Source organism: Mytilus galloprovincialis, chromosome 13 (assembly GCF_965363235.1).
Source record: "Mytilus galloprovincialis chromosome 13, xbMytGall1.hap1.1, whole genome shotgun sequence".
In the NCBI taxonomy this organism is placed as follows: domain Eukaryota; kingdom Metazoa; phylum Mollusca; class Bivalvia; order Mytilida; family Mytilidae; genus Mytilus; species Mytilus galloprovincialis.
In genome coordinates, this window is record NC_134850.1 from 42,309,352 (window position 1) to 42,321,357 (window position 12,006).

Genomic DNA, 12,006 nt, shown 5'->3' on the forward strand with positions numbered 1-12,006 from the left:
GTCGGTAAAATAAAACTTCTGTATTTAAGCTTTTGATTTTGCCACTTGATAAGGGACTATCCATTTTGAATTTTCCTTCTTTGTATTTTTGTTTACTTTATGGTGTGGAACTAGTCTCACAGTAACTAACTTTAAAAAAAAAATGTCTTTTTGTGTTGTATTCTTTAGATTCCAGATGAGTGCATTATTCTTTGTCTACATTTTTCTAAAAAAAAAATTTTAAAATGCTGTTTCATTATTGTAGGACTTCCCTCCAACAAAAGATGAATGTAAAAATGAGAAACGCCATATGATGCCTTCATTTGAACCTGTGGTTCCTCCTCCTGATTTTAAAATTGCTCCACATCCATCTGAGATTGTTGAGGCCAATCTGTCTGCTGATATTGATGTCATGTCAAAACCTGGCTGGACATTTCCAATAATGGATGCACCAACTGAACCAGGATCCTCTGGATACGGTGCCTCCATGCAAAAAGCTTTGTCAAAGAATGAGGCACGATGGGCCATAACTGATCAAACCAGTGGACATCCAGCACAATCTAGTAGTAATTCTCCATATCTTCTCTACGACAGACAGACGACCACATTAGATCCTGAAACAGTATCAATGTATGATGAAGCAGACCAAGAGACATTAGAAATGTGAAGAGGGATTCTTTTAAAAATTGATATTTGAAGCTTTTTACCAGTACTTTACAAGACAGATTTTACAGAATATTATATCACATTTCTAATTTTTCTATTTTTCTTAAAAATGTCATTTTAAATTTAAAATCCATCCGTCCAGGTTTTTATGTGATTTATATCTGTCCAAGTATTTTTATGTGATAAATAACTGTCCAGGTATTTTTATGTGATTAATATCTGTCAAGGTATTTTTTTGTGATTAATATCCGTCCAGGTATTTTTCTGTGATGAATATATCTCTATACATTTTGATAATTAATTTTTTTGTATGCAATCTCATATTAATTTATCAAAGTAGAAATAAAAAAGTTGTTAGTATACTCAGCAAGCAAAGATATGCACCACATTTGATATGGTCACAGTTTTGTGTCATTTAGTTGTTGACATTTATTTTTGTATGAAATGGAAAATAAAAAGAAATTACTGGAAATAATTTAAAGTCTATACAAAAACCTTAAATTTTAACTAATCTAAAAGCAATGATAGAAACAAAATTCCAAGCCAAGAGATAATACATTTTTTGCTTTGTGTTCAAATTCAACTATAAAAACAGAAAGCAATTACTGCATCGTTCAATTATTTTAAAGACTTCCATGAGGCTTCAACTTTCTCTGAAATTTAAATAAAAACATATTTAATTAAAATAACATTTTTAATTTGAATACTATGTTTTCTTACACATAATTCTTTTCCACAAACGGTCTCAAACTTCACTGTCCTGATTTCAAATTCTGACCAATGTTATCACTAATTTTATAGATTATTATAGGAATTTGATTGTTAAATGACAAAGATTTAAACAGTGGTGGTTTATGAATTATGTTGTCACATATATGTATTTATGTAATTTTTTTAGGATACATGTTACATTATATGGTTCAGAAATCAAAATCTCAGTTCAAAAGGTCATGTGATATTTTAATCTGGTGTTATACTTTTATACTATTCAATTTTAGTGAAAACTTATTTTTCTTACCTTTTCTAATAAACTTTAAAAAAAAAAAACTGGTTTTCATTTATTTCTATGAGGTGGTTGGAGACAGATATGTGTTTCTTAGTGAATAAAATCCACAAAGTGTGTCTTAGCCATGGAAAATATACGATATTACTATACTTCCTCGATGATAAAGATTTGGTGTACATGCAATGTATTAAATAAAAAAAGAAACAAAGAATGTAAGTTACAGTTTTAAGTTTTAAGTTATAGAAGAGAAAACATGAGCAGGGTCTAAAATGGAGAACACTTAAACATATTCTATAGATTGTTTAAAACTCTACAAATTTTTTTTCACATGATGAACACACTTTTTTGAAGAAAGAAGTCATCATTTTCTAATTCATATAATGTATTGCATGAAAGAATTGATGTGAATTCAGGTGATGTGAGACTATCCATAAAGACACGGAACTAAACACTAATTATTTCCTTTCCTATACCATCTGTTTTGTCTTGTATAAAAGTATAGGCAATTCAGAGTTCTTTATAACCATTTTAATCAACCGGACCAAGATATATATATAATTCTTTATCTATGAAAGTATGTATCATCGAGAAAATTTATCACCACACCAATAGCCCTATACTGAGTACTCCTTTCCCAAAAAAAATTCTGGAAAAGGAACTAGGTACTGCAATGCCATATGGTTGCAACGATTACAACCAAAGGAGTAGGGAATTTGTCAAGTCCAGATTGCAGGGATGTTATTGTAAGGAGCTTATTTGATTCTACTTTAAGACACCATCGTACAGTCAGGATTCTACTTCGTCAGAATTATCTCCCCATTGCGCCAGTTCATTTTCACAATCGTAGAAATGGAAGCCATTGTAGGGATGACGCACTACCAATTTTGCCCATGGAAACCGATAAATTCATCCACATTGCGCCATTACGATCCTTACATGTCAGTTGTATTTTAAAAGACAAATGTATCAACTAGCGGTTGTCAGGTGGAATTTTTGAAAATTCATAAACATTTTAAAAAATTCTTATTAAAAATTTCGTGGAAGGGCGGACTGGATTTTTTTAGTGTATAAAGACTATAAACCCTAGTTTTCACACACACAAAATTATATTTTTTCAAAGATATGCATTTTCATCATCCAACTTGAACGACTGTCGTCAAGTACTTTCAGTAAAAAAATAGCTATTCGAACACACCTTCTCTGTTTTTGTGACTCATTAGATAGGTATTTCACTTGACCCATATATTTCATCTTTTAATAAGTACTGTTATTTTTTTGTGTTATAAAGTCAATCTGTAGCTTTAATATATAAAAATAATAGAATCTGAAGCGAGACGATGTATGAAATAATCTTACTTTGTACGATATCAAGACAAAATATTCAACTCAAACACGCCCTAACATAAAAAGGTGCACTCGATTTTCTCTTTTCGATAAAATTGTTGCCCATTTTTTGGATTTTTTTCTTGAGACACGAAAATTTTTGAACTGATAGATTGATATGTTTTCCGTCCGTGGTAATTTTTTCAAAAAAATCGGAGGTTATGCATTTTCTTCATCCAACTTGAAAGATACCCATGTCATCGACTTGAAATCTAATTGTTCTGCTTAACTATGTCCTAGATAAATTGAAAACTTATGCAAATGGTGTTTTTAAAATAAGACACCTAATAATTGAGAAGAAAATTGTAATTTTGTTTGTTTCTATTAACTTTTAAAATTTTTGTCACTATAGTAAACAATACAGTACACATTTATCGCCTTCTCTAACAAAGAGCTTCGATTCTTCTGTTCTATTTCAACCTGGTTTCCAACTGCGTAGTCATGAGCATAAACATTACCATCAGACTTGTCTGAAAGTCTTCCAAATCTAGATCGATAAGCGGCTTTCTGATGCTTGTAGGACATTATTTCACATCTTTATCATCCGCTAGGGTAACATCACATAAGAACTATTCTTTTTATACTGCCTGTTAATTTTTATGTGCATTATGTTTTCTGGTCTGCGTCCGTTCGTCCGTCTGTTCTGCTTCAGGTTAAAGTTTTTGGTCCAGGTAGTTTTTGATGAAGTTGATGTCCAATCAACTCAAGTTGAAACTTAGTACACATGTTCCCTATGACATGATCTTTCTAATTTTAAATGCCAAATTAGAGTTTTTACCCCATTTTAACGGTCCACTGAACATAGAAAATGATAGTACGGATGGGGCATCCGTGTAGTAAGGACACATACTTGTTTAAAATGTGTTAGAAATTATGCACTTGACTAAGGATGCATAAATATATTTTCTCCAATATACAGACATGTCAGTATAATTTGTGATGTAGCTCTTTTCTGACATTTAAAACCAATAAGACCGGGACCATTACATGAGGAAAACAGGAAATTCCATCCTGTTCAGTTTACCAATAAAGGAATTGATGCAATCAACATCAGCAACGTTCTTCTTCACAAGGACTTCACGTCTAAAATTCCACTGAATTTAAAGATCAGTCTCACGGTTCCTATTGTACATGGAAAATTAAATGTCTGTTTCCCCTAACATGGGAAAAATTTTAAGACCCGGCAGGCAGGCTTTTTTTTGTAACCATGCGTAATTTTATATCTATATGATTTGTTTCTATAGCAAAACTATAATCTTGCATATTTCCAACACTTTTAGTTGTCTCTGCACTTCACATTTATTTGGGGAAGATTTAAAAATGTTTTGATCTCCTTCATCACTCATGAATCTTAAATAAAGTGCACAATGTTTTGTCATTGGGGTTACTCAGACCTGAAATGCTTGTCATCAGTGCTATTCAGAGCTTGCGGCTTGGAGTGGGTTTGTATTTTTCGCACTATTAATTTGACCTGGCTCGTTACTTATACATCCCGTCATTGTGTAATTTTGTATTCTTGTCTTTCATTATTGCTAATGTGCGTTCTCTATATACCACCTTTTTGTGTTTCTTTGTTGATATATTTGTTTGTTTTTATATTGATAAAGATTATAACACAGTGTTGACTGTTGTACCCCTATTTTTGACATTTTTACCTATTATGTCTGTTTGTTTTGTTCACACAAATCGTTGTCAATATAATTGAATTTTTTGCAACCGTCATACAAATGAGAAGTTTATCTAGCTATAAAACCAGGTTTTATACACAAATTTCTATATAAGAAAATACCTGTACCAAGCCAATCGTATGACAGTTGTTATCCAATTGTGTGATGTCGGTTTGAGCTTTTGATTTTGCATTTGATTTGGGACTTTCCGTTTTAATTTTTTTCGAAGTTCGGTATGTTTGTAAATTTACTTTTCTTTTGGCTTCTGGGAAAAGGAATGAACATATATTTGGTCTACAAATTTGTAATGTTGATTTGTAGCAGGTAAGCAATTTTTACATTTGCCGTAATCCCTCCTCAAATGCAAAAAATACTACGGTAAAGCTTTTATCAAGTGTCAACTACATCATTAATGATGAGACTATAACTTACCATTATAGAATTTCCCTATTTGGTAAATGAGGATGTTAAATTTGATGTATGCCTTTTTGTGCTTCTTCGTTACATTTGTTGTTTTATAGTGATTAAGATGATAATACAATGTTGACTGCTGTACCCCTATTTTTGACATTTTTACCCATTGTGTCTGGGTTTTTTTTGTTCACGCATTGGTGACAATATAATGGAATTTGTTGCGACTGTCATACAAGTGAGAGGTTTAGCTAGCTATGAAACCAGGTTCAATCCACCATTTTCTACATTAGAAAATGCCTGTACCAAGTCAGGAATATGACAGTTGTTATCCATTCTTTTGATGTGTCTGAACTTTTGATGTTGCCATTTGATTGGGGACTTTCCTTTTTGAATTTTCCTTGGAGTTCAGTATTTTTGTGATTTTACTTTCTACTTACACAGCAAAGGGGATAAAAGGACAACTCATAAAGCTCGCATCTTAGTTAATTCGTCATCCATACAAACGTGAAGTATGAGAACTATGCACTTGTCAATTCAGTTTGAATTTGTCCCCATAGACTGCTAGTATATGATATATCAATTTGGAAAATGTGCCGTTTTTGCGCATTGAGGAATCAAAATCTAGTAAAATCTTCAAATATGTCGCCCCTTTAATTAAGAATTCGACAACCCATGGAAAAGTATCGACGTCAAAGCTTTTCCCAAGCGTTGGCAATATCGACGAAGGAAACCATTACACAGTTCAAATCCTAAGTTAAGTATATGCACTGTGTTCTGAAAGCTTCAAAACAGTAGAATTTTTTATTTAAGTAAACTTTTTCCTCAGACACTCTGGACCTTTGTATCTGTTACCGATATACTTTTTAATGTAAAATAAATTTTGTTGTTATTTTTTTTCTTTTTTATTTGTTGTAAAAAACATTCAAATATTTATAAATGAAATGCTCTTTCATTTATGACGATATCTAGTTTATAAAAAAAAAATATTTTATTAAAAAAAAAGTTTATTTCAATACTCATAGCAAATAGATATCTGATTTTGTGTATTCCAAATTACCTTTTAAAGAAAGCAACAAATTCGATTTCTCTTACCAATGAAACGTGTTACAAAGGCAAAGAAAAAAATCTGAGAAACAATAAGTGAACCCGACATTTTAAATGTAAGCAGTATCATTTAAAAATTTGTGCATTAATTACCATGCACTTATGGTTAGGTATTATTTCTTGTCGTTTGTGCAATTGTCTCCTGTTCGGTGGGTTTAGTTTTTGGTTTCGTGCTTTAATAACATTGCATGATTTGAAATCAAAATGTGTTTGATTTATGTCATGTGAGGACAAATATGATCACAGTGTGTTTGTAATTAGTTGTCAAATACCTTCAAATCATAATGCATGTTTTTATTATATGTAATAAATTATTAAGTCTATGCTAACAATGAAAACTCCAGGGTTGTTAATCATATGTAAATATCATAATTTAAATTAATTATTCTGCTCTTTATGAGCGACGTGATTGACAAATAAAACTATTCTTATTCTGCCTGTATGTGAACTGTCTCGTTTTTGTCTAGATGTTCTCGTATTTTTCTTTGAATTTATTCCGTCTAGTTGATCTAGATTTTCTGTTGTGTGTCGTATTTGTCCAGATTTTTCGAGTTAGATATATAAATTTTTGTCTGTCTGAACGACTGCATCATTGGTCTAAATTTTCTCTTATGTGTTCTTTCTTGGAATTTATATGTTGATTTCTTGTTTGTTTGTGCAACTGTCTAGAAGGTCTAGATTTTCTTGTATGTGTTCTTTTCTTTGGATTTATATGTTGATATCTTTGCAATCGTCTCGATGGTCTCGATTTACTCGTATATCTCCATTGTATTTTAATCGTTGGATTTAAAACTTTTATTTCTTATATGTCTCTGCATTTGTCTGGTTTATACAGATGTGATCGCACATGTCAGTTGTGTACTAACTAGTGCATGCCATTTAGTCTTAAACATTTATTTTGATGTTAACATATCATAGACAGTCTTAAGCTGAGAACGTCAGGTCTTCTAAAGAGGTCAAGTTGTTCTTCAAATATTTTGTTGTAAATATAAAAAAGAAGACGTGGTATGATTGCCAATTAGACAACTCTCCAAAAGAGACCAATAGAAATTAAACAAATTCAGTATCGTTCAGATATATGAGTATGCTGCTGTGGGGTACTATTCACAACTTAAAACTAATAGTCAGTCTAGACATAAACTGAACATATATTAATTAACATCTGAATTGAATTGTACTGAATTCGTGGCAGTGTATAATTCTGAAAGGTTGAGATGGCCTAATAAAGTATTTAACTGAAGCCAGCCTCCGGGTACGGGATTTTCTTGCTGTGTTGACGACCCATTTATACATGATCTTGAGATGTTTTCTGCTCTTTTGTCGGTTAATTGTCTCTTTGACACATTACCCATTTCCATTTTCAATTTTATTGTTCGGTCTTTTTACATAAAAGTTGTTTACAGTAAAATGACAATTTCAATTCGAAATAGTTTACTAGTGACTAGTGCGTAATCTTTTAATTTCAATTTTGTTTTTCTTTTTTGTTTTACAAAGGACGATATTTTTCTTGTATGTGTTCTGTTCTTTGGGTATATAATTTTTCCCTAAAAGCAAATCATCCCAAATCCACCATTACACAACCGTCATCACAGGTCATATGTTAACAATATTAACTATTTCATAGCTTAAGAAACTTGCTGGAGAAATATCTATCAAAAGCTCAAACACGTCAAACGAATTTAAACAACTGTCATATTCCTGACTTATTAATGACATTTCCTTATGTAGTAATTTTGAATTTCAAATTCTGTTTCTGTACAACAGAAAGGTTGAAAATGATACTCCTCTTAAGAGTAAAGGGAATGTGTGTCTTTTTAATATCTTCCCAATATTCATCTCTAAATAATTGTGTATTGTATGTGTGTTTCCTCCTTGGAAAATTCATATAGAAATTATAAAACTGTGTTGTAATAACGTATTTATTGAACAACAGTACAAACAGACGTACAAAAATACATTTAACAAAGTTATAAAATCCCTTTGTGTCAAATAATTCCACCCATGGTGAGGCTTTCCTATTTCTACCCGTTGCATCTATACTCTGCAAAATAAATAGTAAGATATTTAATTAAGGTTATACATGTACGTAATCTACTCTAATTACAAGCATGTGTGATAAGAGTAAAAACTTGTTATTTAGGAGATAACTGTATTGTATTTTAAGCTCCGACGGCATCAATTGGGGATTTGATGGTCGCAAATAAAGTTTACTGGCGACGCGTTAGCGGAGATAGTAAACGGGTATTTGCGACCATCAAATCCCCAATTGATGCCGTCGGAGCTTAAAATACAATATTGTTATCTCCATTCTAATGAAACTGACAGAAAACAACGTTAAAACATGTATTTAAAATCTGTCATATGCCGTCTGCGCTTGCGCGTACGTCCCATAGCATCAATTGTCAATTGATGCCATGTAAGAAAGTGACGTTATCCAATCAAAATGAACGTTACAAACTTTGTTGCATTAGAATAAACTTTTGTAACAAATTAAAGGCAGTATACACCAAGGGGACACTCAAAACACATAAGTCGAAGATAAACTGACAACGTCATTGCAAAACGAAAGACGACTGAAGGAGAAGTCCACAAAATACTACAAACAAAACGATTTAGTAAAGCAACCATGCAGGAAGCATATTTGTTTTCTGTATTAGCGCATATTAAAAGCTCAACATATGTACGAGTTTCGTTCGGATTTCAAATGTGTATCGTAGAGGGACTACCTGTTTGGTTGTGTGGGTTCTAACAAAAAAGATATACCAGTAATATCTGATTATTAGGAAGTCGATAAAATGAAAATCGATAATTTCACGTAAGACAAAAACTAACAACTGTTCAATTGGTCTCGTTGTGACCTGTTATGATCATGGCTTATTAATACGACAACAACGGTATTAAAACTAAAGCTTCTAAAATATTATTGTAGTAAATTGAACGTACATTTTATAATACAATCTAGTTTGAAAAGCAAAAGACGAATGTTTATCAAATACATTGAAACTAATTATACTTACCAATTCATTTTGGGATTTTCTATGGTCAATCAACGAACCAAAACTTCATTAAACAACATCTCTTGTAAATGATACCTCTATAATAGTCGTTATATCCCTCACAGTCTCCGGGGTAGTATACTTCTTCAAACGGGTCAGGACAATCATTGGGGAAACACCGACAGGTACCGGGTATCACTTGACCATCTGAAATTATAATTTATATGTGTAGTTCAATTGATAAAATAAAAGCAATTATCACATGTTTTTGTGAAATTGTGCATTGGTAACTAAAATGAATGAATTTGTATTTGATTATCAATACAAAAACATTTCAAGACTCTGATATATTCATTCACTAGATATAAACAGGCATCAGCTGACTGAAACAACCCCAAAAAACCAATAACACTAATTTAATTATAAAAGGTGAACAAATGTTTACATTAAAGAAGGTCCAAATTTATGGCAAAAGGGTGCTGAAAATATGGGTGGTCTGTTAAATTAGTAACATTAAGTCAGAAAGATAATGGCCAGAAAAACATATTTGTAATGTGTTTGTGGCAGTAGCAGTTATACTTCACGTGATTTTTTAATGGGAAATTATCTTTTCCGGAAACGAAAAAAGGTGTTTAAAACATTTAAAAGTCATGTTTACAGATTTTTTTATGTTGCAAATGACTTGATATAGTAATTGATTTATTTTGGTTGTACGATACACATGTCCATTTTGTTATTTGTACGATTTATTCAAATGTTTGTTTGCACGATTTGATTGTGTGTATTAAGTCATATTAATTTGTCTCCGTGGTTTATAACATCATTTACGTGTATGTTCAGGCATAGATTACCTTAGCCGTATTTGGCACAACTTTTTGGAATTTTGGATCCTCAATACTCTTCAACTTTGTACTTGTTTGGCTTTATAAATATTTTGATGTGAGTGTCACTGATGAGTCTTATGTAGATGAAAAGCGCGTCTGGCGTACTAAATTATATTCCTGCTACCTTTGATAACTATAGTTCGAATTTCAATCTTTGTGGCTTCTGTGTGGCATAGATATTATTGTTCGAGTTGTAAGTTCACTGATGTAAACAATTGTTTTCAAATAATCTACCTATGATAAAGAATCTTTTATTTTCTTACAAATATTCTGATAAGAATCTTGAAAAAGCTTTTTTGATAACTGGCACTTCTTCTTACATATGTGATAATAAATCAGATAACTTTGTGCAAGTAGGACATTTTTGTTATAAATATGATACATGTCTAAACATAAAACAGGAGTAAAAGAAATAAGAAGATAGAAAAAAAAAACACCAGGTATCTTAAAACCGAAATCTGATGAGGAATCCGAAGCCCGAGAAACAATTACACGAGACCGCAACACGATTGGTAAGAAAAATCGGTATCTGCTTCCCACATAGCATAATCTTCCGTTGGAAGGGGATCCAGATTTTACTTGCAAATGTCACTTAACAAAGTGTAATGGATTCTCAGAATTCTGATCACTCCGTAGAATTCGGATTAAGACACCCGGTGTGGAAAAGGCAACGCAAATGAAGGCATCAGTAGTATACCGGTGTTCAAAAGACATAAATCGATTGAGAGAAAACACTTCCGAGTTACAAACTTAAACCGAGGAAAACCATAGTTCAAAAAAACAAATGTTCAAAAAGTAGAAAGACATTGGTCCTCAATGCTCTCTAACTTCGTACTTTATTTGGCCTTTTTAACTTTCTTGGATTCGAGCGTCACTGCTGAATCTTTGGTAGACAAAACGCGCGTCTGGCGTAAATACAAAATTTATTCCTGGTATCTATGATGAGTTTATTTACAGCAACATTGTTAACAACACACAATCCACAATGTAACTGCCCGGGAACTGACAAAATTGTGCAATACCAAAACAAAACGCCTTGTAATTATTGTAATATTAACACTGATAAATAAACGACATTTTGTAGTTTGTATTATTATAACGCATTTGTTCAAACATTAATTCTGAAATCCGTAAAAATGTATAAGTGACGCCATTCATCAATTATTTCATCATTTTCGAAAGGAATTTGGTAAAGATATTTTTCCTTTTTTCGGTCCTATTAAACAATTTTATTTGTAGTTGTTATGTTATGATTAACACATACGATAAACATTGATTGCTACACTAAAAGTTTGTGTGATTGCTTCAACAAAGACGCCCTTTTTTCCCTATTATTTAAAATATGTTTTTATAAATTTCTAGCAATGTGGGTAAAAGAATTCAAAAGATTTGAATTCCAGAATTATAGTAATATAAATCCCACAACAAAACAAGTCAAACTAACATTTATAAGCATATTATAAGCATAAATCTAATAACTTACCGCACACTAGCAGCAAGGTAACAACAAGAAAAACACAAAGTAAAATGCGTTTCATCCTTCTCAATATTAATTTAACGGATAATCAAGTTATTCTACCGGTCTAAAGTGGACGATCAAGTATTCCCAAATATATAAAACCTGTATTTTATGTTTACTGATATAAAGAGATCCAAATGGAGGCGTGGTTTTGTGTCTTATTTGCATGCTCATAACATACGTATCAATTTATTATAACACAAAAATGTGGTTGTGGTAAACGATTCTGATTAATTTCAAACTGTAAGGTGAATAATAAGAAATGACATTGTCAGATGTAAAATTTAATTAGCAATAAAAAGCATAATTTGTAACGAAAAGTGGTAAAATATTAATATTTTTTTGAATAATATTGTATTGAAAGTTGACAAGTATGAATGACTTTTTG

The 12,006-nt window shown here is 31.6% G+C and overlaps 1 protein-coding gene and 1 long non-coding RNA gene across 2 annotated transcripts in view; one reads left to right on the forward strand and one right to left on the reverse strand.

The window, feature by feature from the left end:
- The window catches only part of LOC143056999 (uncharacterized), a 129,106-nt gene extending 127,407 nt beyond the window's left edge, over positions 1-1,699 (forward strand). The window contains exon 88 of the mRNA XM_076230225.1: positions 245-1,699. Within this exon, the coding sequence (XP_076086340.1) occupies positions 245-646 (402 nt within the window). The 3' untranslated portion in view covers positions 647-1,699. The remainder of the gene's footprint in view (positions 1-244) is intronic.
- Positions 1,700-8,124: 6,425 nt separating this feature from the next.
- Positions 8,125-11,739, reverse strand: LOC143056449 (uncharacterized). The gene is made up of 3 exons (XR_012972346.1): positions 11,583-11,739; positions 9,237-9,422; positions 8,125-8,260 (listed from the first exon to the last, which is right to left on the reverse strand). It is a non-coding gene; the product is annotated as an uncharacterized LOC143056449 (long non-coding RNA).
- Positions 11,740-12,006: the final 267 nt, after the last annotated feature.